Source organism: Arachis stenosperma, chromosome 3 (assembly GCF_014773155.1).
Source record: "Arachis stenosperma cultivar V10309 chromosome 3, arast.V10309.gnm1.PFL2, whole genome shotgun sequence".
NCBI classification, from domain to species: Eukaryota; Viridiplantae; Streptophyta; class Magnoliopsida; order Fabales; family Fabaceae; genus Arachis; species Arachis stenosperma.
Genome location: NC_080379.1, coordinates 2,288,342 through 2,303,523, shown reverse-complemented (window position 1 = coordinate 2,303,523; position 15,182 = coordinate 2,288,342). Strand labels below are relative to the sequence as shown.

General features: G+C 37.0%; 1 protein-coding gene across 1 annotated transcript; it reads left to right on the top strand.

The window, feature by feature from the left end:
- The first annotated feature begins 12,603 nt into the window (after window positions 1–12,603).
- On the top strand, window positions 12,604–14,941 carry LOC130969123 (ras-related protein RABE1c-like). Its single transcript, XM_057894718.1, has 8 exons — window positions 12,604–12,926; window positions 13,011–13,083; window positions 13,159–13,259; window positions 13,804–13,869; window positions 13,984–14,081; window positions 14,211–14,273; window positions 14,365–14,457; window positions 14,667–14,941. The coding sequence occupies exons 1-8, from the start codon at window positions 12,854–12,856 to the stop codon at window positions 14,742–14,744; spliced, it is 645 nt and encodes a 214-aa protein (XP_057750701.1). The 5' UTR covers window positions 12,604–12,853; the 3' UTR covers window positions 14,745–14,941.
- Window positions 14,942–15,182: the final 241 nt, after the last annotated feature.

Here is a 15,182-nt window from a genome sequence, read left to right as displayed (position 1 = left end):
GTTGCATTCATCGCGCAGCCCAAGACCGCCATAGCCGCTGTCGCCTTCAACGACGTCGTGGCTTGGATCCTCCTCGCCCTCGTCGTAGCACTCACCGGAAAGGCCGACGGCAACGGCGGCCACAAGAACCCCTTGGTTCCGTGTGGGTTCTCATCTCTAGCTTGGCTTTCGTCATGTGTTCGTATTGACGATTTCGAAGGAAGCATTTGGTGGAGAGGCTGACAGAGAGGATCGAGAATTTTGTGTCCGGGTTGTTGCTGTTGCTGTACTTTACTTCGAGTGGGTTGAAGACTGACAAATTCAAATGCTAGATGTTTAATCTACTAAGTATGTAGATGGTTATTTTAATTCTTAATTTGATGGTTATTTTGTTTGATTCAGTTTAAATATATACAATTAACAAATGCTAGATGGTCATTTAACTAGATAGTCATTAATTGTATGAGGGAGAGGGAGTTTCTAACGCCGGAGAGGTGAGATGATTGATGGGGATAGGATAGCTGACGCCAGTTGGAGAGAGAGGAGAAGACGGTGTTTGGATAAATTCTATTGATAAATTAGAGTTGGAATGATTACTTTTTTTAAAAAAATTGTTTGGATTTTTTTTCTTGTATTGGACCTAATTTTTTTTTTGGTGACTTGTATTGGACCTAATTTAAAATATATTAAATACATTGTCAATATTTTTTATTTTCTTCCTAATAAAGTTGAGAGGGGAATAAAAGATGTTTAGGTTAGTAAATTAGAGTTGGAATAATTAATTTTTTAAAATAACTATTCAAAAATTTTTTTATATTGAACCAAATTTAAAATTTATTCTACACATTATGAAGATTTATATATGATTATCACTTTAACGCAGTTCAATAAAATTTTCTCTAAACTCGTTACGTAACCTCTGTTCTATAACCTTTTTTATTTGCTATTTATTTGTGTAGCTTACTATTGGATGATATGGGTAATTAAAAAAGGAGAAAGCTTAATTATCCCGTTTTAGTTTGCCTGATAACATTTCAATGTATAAAATCACACTTAATTTAATATTGAGATCTCATATCTCCAATCCGCATACAATAATCCTCGAAAAGTAAGCTGAAGAATTCAGTATATGCCAATAATTCTTCTCAAGATGAGACGGTTGACAACGAAATCAAATGGCAATTATAATCACATACAACACGTTACTACCGAAGAAGAGGGTCGTAGACTTAAGAATATGCCATATAAACACATTGTTTCCGGGGTTAGCTTTTCAAATGGCAAAAAATATAATTAGCCTAAAAAAAAAAAGAAAAAGGAACCGAAAGCAAAAATGATCATATCACTGCAAATTAAATTGGTGTCCAATATAACATGAAAGGCATAGAATAATATTAATAACTAGTACTAAGCAACCATAATAAACTTGCCTAATATAGAAAATATAAATAAACCTTGTATAGTATTATTTGTTGTGAAAATGATGAAAAGGGTATAGAGAGGAGCAAGGATGATGTATATGTATATGTTTGGTGCCAAAGGATATTCAGTTGCCCAAATGATATTCAATAGTAATCATTGGTTACTTGATCAACAGAGAAGCATAACTACTTCGTGTCTTCTTCTTCATCATCATCACCATCGTTATGCTCCAAGTTGCAAGTGCTTGTTGCCATCATCATCATAACCCGAATTTCAATTGCAATTGATGAAGAACATACACCTTAAGCTGAAAGAGAAGATCGATGGGAGGGTGAGTTTTGTGAGCTATAAAGAATAGAAAAAGCATTCCTTTTTGGTTATGGTGGGGGCAAAGAACAAAGGATCTTCTTCGGCATATACCTTGAGCATTATTATTACGACATTATGCTCTGGCCCCATTCATTATGTTTTCAAATGTTATATATTATACCTTTAATTTTGGCATCTTTTTAATTATATTATAAAAATTCTTAATTAATTAATTACTATATTGTTGAATGTGGATGAGCCTAAAGAATAAGGATCCTACTTTTCATCAAACTTTTTCTTTTTTGGAAGAATATACTTGGCCTAGCAATTTTACTACGTTATTAAACTTTGAAGAAGACCCTTGTTTGTAATAATTAACTAATGCTATGTTCTAATATTATTATTAGAGGCAAAAATGCTCTATCATTCGCACATGGCACGTGGCACACATCAGTTGGGTGAGCCTCTAATTGAGTCAATTGTACATACATACATAGGATAATCCGGTAATAGGAATAATATAATCTAAACTTTAATATGAATATGCACATCAGCATGTGGGAAGCACGAACGAAAATTTCATTTATTTGTTTGTAAAAAATAATTGCCAATATATACGTGGCATTCAATTCTAGTTACCTTTGCATTCAGAAGAACCACCATCATCAGGTAATGAAAAAGAAAACAAATCACACATTTGCTACCAAAAATATGCTGCAAACAAAATCGACCCAATTCCAACAACGTTTGGGACATGCACGAACAAAGTAAATGCTGCGTGAACCAAATGAATACTTACCCCCTAAGTTTCCTCCTGCTAATTAAAGGGCGTGGAACTCAAAAGAATATATACATTTTTGTCTTTTTAATTCCTGATGGTCCTCTAATTTGATAATATAAAGATCAGTTTATTCTAAATTTGTATTTTATTTAAAAATTTTGTTATTAATCAATAAATTAATATATATATATATATATATATATATATATACAAAATAAAATTTAAAATTTTAACCCTTGTTTAAATAAATAAATTAGCTAACTACTTTAATTTGACCCAAATTGGTTAAAATATATTAATTAGTGATTTTATCAATTTATTTTTAGCTCCGAGTATATCAAGTCTTCGCTTTTTATTTTTATTATTGGATTCCAATGACGTTTTTAAATAATGTGGACAGTTTATATATATATTTTTTTCATGTGAAGAGCATAAATTTAAAGGTTAAATTTGTATTTTTTATTTTTTGTATTAGAGTACAGCTAGTGTTTTTTTTTGTATTGCTAGAAAACCAATGACTTAAGTGTATAATGTGTACAATAGGCTAAATTTTTTGTTCATAAATAAAATGAATATCACTCATATTATCTAGAATAACCATCTGGATATTAGGAATAATAAACATCTCATGTCATAAAATCACTCATCCCAAAAACTTAAGCTGATTTATTGACCTTTCGGATTTAGAACTCTAATACCATGTCATGAATTCACTCATCCCAAAAACGTAATCTGACAGGATAATGTAACACTAATGGTCATATTTCTAATACTTCCTAAACCTCCATTGTACATATTATACGCTTAGACCATTGACTCTATACTTTCTCTTTCTAATAATGTGGATATTTAGCATATTTTTTTTATGGACACCACAAATTTGACCGTAAGATTTGTGGTTTTTATTTTTTTTTAAATTATAAATCTGACCTTTTGCTTTAACATTAAAAAAAAAATTAAAACATACAAATCGGACCTCCGATTTAGGGATTTTGATTTTTTTTTTTGTTTTTTTACTTAAAACTTACTATCAGTTTTTTATTCCTATTCAAAATAGACACTCAATTTTCTACTCTACCCAAAATTTTAATTTTCTACTCCTACTCAAATCTGAGCCTCCGATTTATAGTTTCTAATTTTAAAAAAAATAATTATCTCCATATCCATAAAAAATACACCAACTTTTTATAACTATGCATAACACACCTCTCCAATCCACTACCAAAAAAATTAGCCTCAAATTTGTGACTTTTAATTTTTTTTTAAATACTCAAATTTGAGATTATTTTAAATTTTTTTAGATATACAAATATGATTCTTAGATTTGTTTTTTAATATTAAAAAAAATTAAAGGTTCAAATCGGAGTTTCCGATTTGCTTCGCAATAGAAAGAAAAAATTATTTTAACATAAATTGGATTTTTTAATTTGTGCACTATAAAAGTTGACCCTTGAATTTTTCTACTTCTTTAAATTTGAGGGTCTGAATTGTTACTTAAAATAAAATAAAAAATTCATATAAAAGAAATACGCTAATTATCCATGATAATAAATTACACACAATTTTTTCTATTAAAAAATATCCTCAAATCGTAATTACCAAGTCTAGATATGAGTGAACAGAAAATTTTTAAAATAAATAATTTAATTTTTTATTTATTGAAATAGGTAATTAATTTTATAAATTATTTACAAATTTATGTTTTTTTTATATATCTCATTTATACTGTAAATGAGATAAGACATATTTTTCTAAACAAGTATTACGAGTATAAACGTAATACGTGAGAGACAGCGGACTACACATGTATCATTTACACACTCAAAGTCAATTTGTTAAACGTGTAAAAGAGATAAAAGTACAATTATTTCGTTTTTACTTTAAATGAAATATCGCATGACAAATTTCAACCAACTATAAAAGAATCTGTAAGTATTAGCCTTCTTTGCAAACATATCACTTCTTTTTCTTCGTTCTTTCGATAAGTTTAGTAAAAATGTCTAGTGGTAGTGAATATATTTTTATAAGTATGTATCCTAATTATCACATGAGAAATAATGACAATGAGGCTGTGTTTGAGTGTAGTAGCCCTATTCTTTTGTGCACTCGAAGATTAAGTTTTTTAGTTGAAGAGTTTAATATTGACGAACATCGGTGCTAATGGGACAAAAGAGGTTGAAAGAGTTGGGTATAGGTTGTTAGTACAAATGAAAAATCAGGTATTTTGATTTCGTGTTTTTTGACTCGATGACAATTAGGAGTGGCAATAGGTCAGGCGGCCTGTTAGAGGCCTGCAACCTGGCCTGTATTCGGCCTGTCATAAAATAATTTCAGGTCCAAACTGATTTAAAAGCGTGACTCTATTAATAAGCATGTCTAGGGCTCACAAAATAGTTTAATAGGTCAGTCTGATTCTGTTAAAATATAAATAAATATAAAAATATTTTTTTATAATTAAAATAGTTATTAAAAAATTTAAATTTGTTATACTTTATTATAAATATTTGTGTTATATTTAAATACTTTAAAGTTTAGATATTATTATAAGGATTGAATTGAGTATATTGCATATAAATATTTTTCTTAAAAAATTAATCTTTTAAATATATTTTATTTTGATAAAAAATTATATATATTAGACTTTTTATCAGATTTTAGGTCAGGTCAGATTTAATAACAGACCAAACTTAGTAAAATAAAGCATATAACAGATTATAGGTCAGACTCAAGCTAGTTAAATACATTACAAGTCTGACCTATTAAGGGTGAAGTCTAGCCTGACTTGACCTGTTTTCACCCCTATTGATGATGAGCATGTACGCCTAATGTTTAATGTCTACGGAATAATTATGGCCCAACAAGTGATGGAGTTTTATGTGGAGGTTAGCGACGTGGATGGTAGTAGTTCTGGGCACTTGAATTTTGTCCTAAGATGACCCCACCTCTTGCACCACCACTTATGCACTGCGCTAGTCCAGTAGGAGACATGGGCGTGAACAGTGAAAAGTCAGATGAAGAATATATTACCGATAGTAATGAAAGTGGTTCTTCTAAGGACGAAGAAGAGTTTATACCAAAGACTCTTGTAGATGGAACAATTTGATATCTTATTCTTATTCATATATAAGTATATAATTAATTAAATCCATAAAAGTAGTCTAACTATAATGATATGCTTCTTTATTTAAAAGGAAAAATAACAACACTAACCTGACGCTCTTGCAACATGCCACGTTACATTCAGGTGATTGATATCGTCATCTTGTGCATATGTGCGCAATAATGTCCAAGTTCCTCAATAATATATATATATAAAAACTATGTATAAAAAAAAAGGTGTAAAAACATATGAAAATGACATTTCAAGACATTACTATCGAGTTTTTTATATAGGTGATGTTTAAGTTTAAGTTTATCTCGTTTTTTATGGAAAACGCAATATGATGGTGACCTACATACTAGTATGAGAGAGAGAGTGAGAGATGGGGTGGGAAACACAGTGGGGGGTAGATTTAGGAATCCGAACAGAGACCCTAGAGTTTGGAATCGAGAAGAGTATCATCGTTTGGAGACGGAGTCTTTTTCAATCTTCTTGGATAATCTTCCAGAGGACATTTCAAAGAGAGAACTGTTCCAACTGTTCAATTGGACTGGACGTATAAACGACATATACCTATCTCGGAAGCAAAAAAATGGTAGTTTGTACATCTTTGCATTCATACGGTACACTACGAGGGGAGGAGCGTTGAAGGCAATAACAGAGATGAATCGTATGAGATTGAGAGGTAAGGTCGTGTTTGTTGGAGAAGCAAAATACAGGAGACTGTCGGCTGCTAATGGCACAAAGAAGATACAGACAGCAGATTTCACTCGAAAAGAAAGTGTCCGCCAGCCGCAAAGAGAACATGAGGATATCCCAGTCGTCCCAACTAGTAGTTCTAAGGAGGTGATAAAAGATAAGAAGACCCTACACCCAAATGGGGAAGGATCAACAAAAAAACTAGAAGTAGCTGTGTGTAAAGAAAACTTGAACTGGTTGCAGAAAAGCCTAATTGGTGGAACAACTAAGGCCATTGACTTTAGGTCGTTGAAGGATATGGTTGCGAAGAACTTTCCGCAGGTCACTCAGGTACGAGAATTGGGAGCTTATAAGGCTCTGCTGACGTTCGACAGTGTTTTGAATGCTGAAGAAACATACACATTTAAAATGAATAGCCTGCTACAATTTTTTCATAGTGTATGGAGGTGGGATGAATCGGAAAAAAGTGAATCTCGAAGAGTTTGGCTATAGTGTTTCGGGGTCCCATTACATATATGGACAGTGGATGCCTTCAAGAAGATCGGTGAACAATGGGGAGAGGTGGTTGGGTGTGATACAGGGACGGAATCGTGCGCCTCGTTTAGTGTCGGTCGTGTACTTATTGATACCTGTGTTATGGGTGTGATCAATGAATGGGTCCATATCAATGTTGGAACCAGTGGATTTGAAGTCTTGGTAAAAGAGGTGGGACAAGAAGTCTACAGTTCGCAATGTATTATGGAAAAACGGGCGGATAAAGAGGTAGCTTGCGTTTTCTTAAATAAAGCACCAATTACATCCCCTGGTGCTGAGGGTACAACGTCGGCTAATTCTACAAAATTGGTTGGCCACGAAGATCAGGCAGCGATGGTATGTACGGAAAGGTTAGGACAGGAGGTTGAAGATGAGGATAGAATAGTAATTCCAGAATCCATTTTAAACGAATGGAATTATGACAATTTAAATTTTAATCAACTAATTCCGGTAACGAATCAGCACATTTATGGACATATTGATGGCGGGGCAGATTTTGTGGGATTGGGAAACAATAATGAAGCAGAATCAGAGGTCACAATCTCGTGGAGCTATCCATGCCAACATAATGGGCTGCCAAGAGCTACTCCCATTAACGCATGTGTGGGTCCTTCAGAATGGAACAGCTGTGCTAACAAGGAAATAAGGAAGTTATTGGGCCAAGGAGGCCCGAATTCAATAACAGATGGGTTGGGGGAGACTGGAACACGCGCTTGCAGGCATGGGCTGGACCTGGCTGCTTCGGGTCGGGTCGGACTGGTGCAAGGGGTGAGAAGGGTTGCTGGTGATCCCTCTGCGCCGTCGGGGAATCCTGGAGTGTTGAAGCTCCATGCAAGGAACCACGGGAAGGGAGAAGATGAAGAGTGCCGAGCCTTGCATGATGAAAGGGATGAAGCCCATCGTCAAGGATGCAGATGGGAGGAAGTTGACTCAGAGCTGAGGAAGAATGCGGGCCGAGACGTGGAAGAAGGCAGCGCCGAATCCACCGGGGGCAAAAGCCTGCGATGGAGAAGGACCGAGGGCGCTGGAACCATGGCGCTCGCTGGCTATGCGAGGGGCATGGGGGAGACGGCCGGTGACAGGAAGGCGGCAAGGGAAGCTAGTGCGGTGATGACAGGGGCTGGTAGGTTCGAAAACTGGGCTGAAAGGGTGGAGGGGGCTGCTACACCGTTGGAGGAGATTCATGGGGCCAAGGACGTTGACGGAGACACACATGATGCATATCATCAAGCAATTGGTGATGGTCATGCGGTTTCAATGAAGGAAGATCTAGGGATTGCCTCGGATAATGCCAGAAACTCTCCGGTCCAGAGCGTGGATGAAGGAAACAGTGACAAAGTCAAAAATAAAAAGGAACAAGGACTTGCCAACGAGGACGACGAAGACAGCAGTAATGAGAATGGAAACCTGGATGAACAATTGCTGGAAAACCGGAAGACATGGGAGTTAGCGAAAGAATCCGGGGCAATGCTTCTCGATGAAGAAGATGACATCATGAGTATTCTCCAAGAACAGAATGAAGAGATTGCTCGGAAAAAGAGATTGGCTAAACAGAAAGCTAAAGCAAGACGAAGCAGACCCAAAATTCCAAAAAGGTGTGTAATAATCTTTTAAAATGATTATTAGTTCATGGAATATTAGGGGGCTAGGTGGTGATGGAAAGCTGAGAATGGTGAAAGAACTTAAGAGGAAACATAGGTTGGATATGCTAGGTTTGGTTGAGACTAAAAGGCAGTCATTAACAAGGTTTGACGTTGTGAATTTATGGGGGAACGGTTGTGTGGGGTGGGAGTATGTGGAGTCTGTTGGTGCATCTGGTGGGTTGTTACTAATGTGGGATGATGGGTTTTTTAAACAAAGAAATTGCTATAAAGGTGAGCGATGGCTATGTGTTGAAGGGGAACTGTTACAGAATACTATTAACTGCGCATTTTTCTTGGTTTATGGTGCTCACACTAGAGATGAGAAACTTGTTGTGTGGGAGGAACTGAGTTACATGGCTGGTTTATGCCCAGACGCCTGTTGTTTTCTTGGAGACTTTAACGAGATTGGACAAGTGGAAGAAAGGCGAGGATTAGAAACCTTACCTTTGTCGGCACAAGATTATCAGAATTGGGTACATGACATGGGTTTGGTGGATCTACCGATCTCTGATCGTAAGTTTACATGGTTCAGAGGACAGTCGTGCAGTCGAATTGACAGAGCTTTGGTTAGCTTGGAATGGCTTGAGGCATTTCCGGAGACCTTCCTGAGAGGTGCTCCACGGGGCTTGTCAGATCATTGCCCTATCATAGTGGTAGAGAAGAGGCTGCGAAACGGACCGAGGCCGTTCCGAAGTCTGGATTCATGGTTCACTCATGAAGGATTTTTAAGGATGGTCAAGGAGGAATGGAGAAGGTTGGGTGAGATACCATTCACTGATAAACTGAGGGCGTTGACGGTTCCTTTGGGGAGATGGCATAGAGACAACTTTGGTGATATGGACAAGAAAATTCTGAAGTTTGAGGAAGAGATCCAGAAGATTGATGACATGGTCAGTAATGGGAGCTATGATGGGACAGTGGAGGCAAGACGGAAGGCGCTAGTGGCTTGTTGCGAGAAATGGTATGTGAGGAAAGAATTACATTGGAAGCAGATGTCCAGGTCAAGGCATGCGAAGGACATAGATAAAAATACGAGGTATTTCCACAACCTAGCTTCTACCCGACGGAGAAATAATAGGATTGATACTTTAATCAGTAATGGTAGATTGATAAGGAATCAAGCTAGGATTAAGATTGCCATAAGAGAGTTCTATAAAGACTTGTATCATCAAGAGAGGTCTCCTGAGATGGGGTTCAGAGATGGTCTAGTGGAAAGGATTAGCGAGGAGGATTCTAGTGCTCTAGAGATGCTACCGTCACCAGAGGAGGTTAAAGAGGCAGTGTGGGATTGTGAATCATCCAAGGCTCCAGGATGTGATGGTTACAACATGAACTTCATAAAGAAGTGCTGGGCTGATATAGGCTCGGATTTCACGGCAGCGGTACTTGGCTTCTTCCAATCTTCAAGGTTGCCGCATGATGCTAACATCACGTGGGTGTCGTTGGCCCCCAAGTTTACTGGTGCTAAGGAAATCAAAGATCTGCGTCCGATTAGCATGGTGGGGTGTGTATACAAGGTAATTTCGAAGATGCTGGTTAGGAGAATGAGAGGTGTCATGCCAGGGCTAGTAGGTGAAACACAGAGTGCTTTTGTTAAGGGTCGTAAGATTCATGACGGAGCTCTTATCGCTTGCGAAACAGTTCAGTGGATCAAACAGAGGAAGAAGAAAGCGGCGGTAATAAAGCTTGACTTTCAGAAAGCATATGACAGGGTCAAGTGGAGTTTTGTAGACCTTGTCTTACAGAAGATGGGATTTGGTCAAAGATGGAGGCGATGGGTTATGGAGTGTGTGAGCACGTCCTCTATGTCAGTGCTGATAAATGGCTCGCCGTCCAAACCGTTCAAGATGGAAAGGGGTTTGCGACAAGGGGATCCTCTATCTCCCTTTCTATTCGTCCTTGTTGTTGATGTTCTACATAGGATGATTGGAGAGGCTGTGAGGAACGGTCGCATATCGCCGTTGCTGGTTGGGAGAGATCATATTGAGCTATCACACCTACAGTTTGCAGATGATACTGTCTTATTCTGTCCTCCTGAGGAAGAGACAATCAGGAACTATAGGAGGCTGCTTCATTGCTTTCAGTTGATGTCAGGTCTAAGTATAAACTTTGATAAATCTAGCTTAATCCCTGTTAACTGTGAGGAGCAGTGGGTACAACGCATGTGCAGTGTGTTGGGATGTAAGCAGGCCAATCTACCAGTTAGATATCTGGGCATATCGCTAGGAGCAAACCCAAGGATGGTCAAGACATGGAAGCCAGTAATAGATAAAGTGGAGGAGAAGCTTAGCCTCTGGAAGGCCAAGATCCTAAATAAGGCCGGTAAGTTGGTGCTTATCAAAGCTGTGTTAAATAGCTTGCCGGTTTATTATCTGAGCCTGTATAAGATGCCTAAGGCTGTTGCAGAGAAACTAATTTCCTTGCAGAGGAGATTTCTTTGGAGTAAAGAGGATGGTAAGAGCGGTATGGCTTTGGTAAAGTGGGAAGTGGTTCAGACTCCTAAAAAGCTAGGTGGATTGGGGGTTGGAGATGCCATGATACGAAATTCAGCTCTGCTGTTTAAATGGTGGTGGAGGTTCTCTAAAGAGGAGTGTCCATTGTGGAAGAAGGTTGTCTGTTCCTGTAACAACCTGAATCCAAACGAGCTCCTATCATCCCAAGAACTACCTATTCGAGGAGGACCGTGGAAGGATATTTGTCAGTTACAGTTTAAGAATCAAGAACTCAGGCAGAAGATGATTACTGGGCTGTCCATGGAGGTGGGTGATGGGAGAAGAACTCGTTTTTGGGAGGATGTCTGGATTCAGGGAGGTTCCTTGAAAGACCGGTTTCCGAGGCTCTTCTCAGTTTCAAACCAAACAGGGTCAATGATAGGGGATTGTGGGTTTTGGGATGGGTTCGCCTGGATATGGAATTTTCAGTGGAGGAGAGAATTATTCCAATGGGAGTTGGATTTAGTGAACCAGCTTCACAACACTCTGAGGCTGGTTAAACTGGATCCTGGGAGAGAGGATAGAGTTGTTTGGAAATATGATAAACAAGGAATTTTCTCTACTAACTCATTTGTGCAGGTGTTGCAGGTGGACATGGCTCCGGCGGATATATCAAGCTACAGTTTCACAAGGACTATTTGGAAAGGCCTGGTTCCCCCCAGAGTAGAGTTGTTTGTCTGGTTTGCCCTGATTGGAAGAGTCAATACAAAGGAAAGACTGAGTCGGCTTGGGGTCATTCACCAAGAAGATAATGTATGTGTGTTATGTAATAATGGTGTTGAATATGGTCACCATATCTTTCTTGGTTGTAGCTTTTCTTGGAAGGTTTGGTGTGCCTGGTTGTCATTTGTTAGAATGCAATGGGCTTGTCCAGGTACAGTGAAGGAACACTACCAAAGTTGGACTGAGAACTCAAAAACAAAGCAAGAGTGCAAGAGATGGATGGTGTGCTTCTGTGCAATCATTTGGAACATATGGTTGGAACGGAATCGGAGGATATTTCAGAACAAAGGGAAAGGGGTTGAGGAGATTATCAACTTATCTTTTCTGAACTACAAGGAGTGGTTAGGTGCAGACCCCTTCTGTTGTTGATGGCAATGCCGGAGATGACAAAGGGATATCTACTTTCTCTTTTTATTCTTTTTTGTTCTTAGCTTGTTCGTATTTTGCTACTGTCTTGCTCCACTTGTTGTGTTGAGCTCTTCGTTCAAAAAAAAAGTTTATCTCGTTTTCAGTAGACGAGATAAGCAATGTATCACAACATATTTACACATGTGATACGTGTAATTATATACGTATTTTATCTCACTCAAAATTAATTTATTTAAAGTATAAATGAGATAAGTAAAATGACACAAATTTATAAATATTTTATAAATTATATATTTCAGTAAATAAAAAAATTAAGTTATTTATTTAAAAACATCTGTGAGCAGTTAGTGTTACTGTGATATTTTTCATGTGAAAATTTCATCTTATTATGCATTGATTTTATTATTATTGGTAAAAAAAGGAAGAAAATAAAGAGATGAGAAGAGAGAAATAGACGGAGGAAGGTTGAAAGTACAAGGTTGTAAACACAGCCACCTTGTCTGTCTGGTCAAAATCCTAAAAGCATGGTTTTTGGTTTTTTGTTTCCCAAAACAAAACAATAATAACAATAATGACACAAAAACAAAGCCACCTCTCCTTTTTTTCTGTCTAAAAAAAATCACCATCTGCCTTAGCTCACTCCACTCTCTCTCTCTCCCAAGGGACAAAACTTTCGCCACTGTTGCTTTGCACCGTGCAATAGATTCATTTCGGTTTTCCGATAATACTTATAATAAATTAGATTAATAAAAATAATAAAAAATAATAATTATTAAAAAAGAAGAATTGAAATTATTATTAGATGGCTGCTCCACCGGCAAGGGCCCGTGCCGATTACGATTATCTCATAAAGCTTCTCTTGATCGGCGATAGTGGTAAGTTTATTTTCAATGCCTTGTTTTCATTCAGCTTCTCCTTCGAATTGTGTAAAATGTAGCTGAGGTTGGTGTTTATGGCAGGTGTTGGTAAAAGTTGCATCCTTCTGCGGTTCTCTGATGGTTCTTTCACCACTAGTTTCATCACAACCATAGGGTAAGTTTTTTGCAATTTGAGTTTGCAAAATGTTCCTCAGATCACAAATTCACAATGCTAACCCTTCAAATGCAGTATTGATTTTAAGATAAGAACGATTGAGCTCGATGGCAAACGGATCAAGCTCCAAATTTGGGATACTGCAGGTCAGGAGCGGTTTCGAACAATTACAACTGGTAAGCTTATTTAGCTACTATCCTATTTATTTTAGAGGAGTGATAGAGGTCAGCAACTTTTGTGTTTTTTAACCATCAATTGGCCATCAATAGTCTTTTTAATGGTGTGAGATTACATCCAATAGTAGGAGATCACTCACTTTTCTCTTGATGGTTAAGTGCTGACCACAAAACACAAAAGTTGCTGGCCCCCTAGACTTTTCCTTTATTTTATCATGCTTATATCTCACACATTCAAATTTTTTCGATCTCTTCATATGTTTGAGCAAATTATTGATGTAAATCGTAAAGCAAAAATGCTATGTGTAGGTAAACAATTAGCCATTGAATCAGATACTATGTATTTGTGTATAAATACATATGTTATTTCAGTTATTTTCAATGTATATTTTGTATTTTAACATGTTATTTATACAGGTGGCCACATGTAGTATTGTGCATTTTAAAGATATCAGATCCTTTATTTGATTACTGGAAGTTCCTTTAGTTTTGGTGTAATACGTATATCTCTTCTTGAAATCATGTTTTTGTTTAATTTTCGCAGCTTACTATCGCGGCGCAATGGGAATATTACTAGTCTATGACGTTACAGATGAAGCATCATTTAACAGTAAAGTTCCCAGCTGTTGTTGCTTGAATTTGAAATAAGCAGATCCATGCAAAATCTCTTTAAACTTGTTAGGCCTTTCCATCTGGAATGTTCACCAGCTTCTGCTGATTTCAGATATCAGGAATTGGATTCGCAATATTGAGCAACATGCTTCAGACAATGTTAACAAGATACTGGTAGGGAACAAAGCTGACATGGATGAAAGTAAAAGGGTAGGCAAGTTTCCTGTTTCTGTTTTGTTTAAATCTTAAATTCTTAGTAACACCCCGACGTATGTATATATGTGATTGATTATATATATATATATATATATATATATATATCTACGCCTTTCATTTTAGGCCGTGCCGACGTCCAAGGGCCAAGAACTTGCTGATGAGTATGGGATCAAATTTTTTGAAACTGTAAGTGATGTTATATACTATTGGAATGTGGAAATAAACTTCCCAAATGTTTTTTATCTTCTTGTGCTCATAGAAAATGTTCCTGTTGCAGAGTGCAAAGACAAATTTTAATGTGGAGGAAGTTTTCTTCTCAATAGCAAGGGATATAAAACAAAGGCTTGCTGATAGTGATAACAAGGCAGAGGTATTTGAACTTCTTTCCAAGAGCTTAATATGCGAGTTTTGGTACCTTATGCATTAAGAAAATCCAAATCTAATGGTATAGATCTTAGCACAACGTTACATCGATTACTTTTAACAAAGCTATACCGCTGGATTATCTTGGTGCATCATGTAACAAGTTAAACTCGGTATTCGACTGCCCTGAAACCTCTTCTGAATTGTTCATTGCAGCCTGCAGCGATCAAAATCAACACAGACCAGGGAGCCGGAGCTGGGGAGGCTGCACAAAAATCAGGTTGTTGTGGTTGAGGGCCTAATTTTACTGATTGGAAGCAAGTTTACTTGTCCAAGAGCAAGAAGGACGAAAGAAAAAGAAAAATATATGCATGATAAACATGAAGCTGATTAATGCTTAACATTTTCAAGGTGCCATTCTTTATAAATTTTGCGCGTGGTGTAGTTTCTGAATTTTTCAACAAGTTATATTAATCCAAAACTAGATTTGATTATGGTGAATGCATATCTAAGTGCCCATGTTTTTATTTATTCGGGACTTAAGATCCAATTGCATATTAAGGGAATAAGAAAAAGCGCTTATAACATTTGGAAACGTAAAAGTGATACAGACAGAAGAACATGAAACCCAATGCAAAATTATGAGAACTTGGAATCATGGCATGCCAAAATTATCGCTGCCTAATATCTACAACTACTCCAAGTTGACAAAAAAAAGATGATAGAATTATA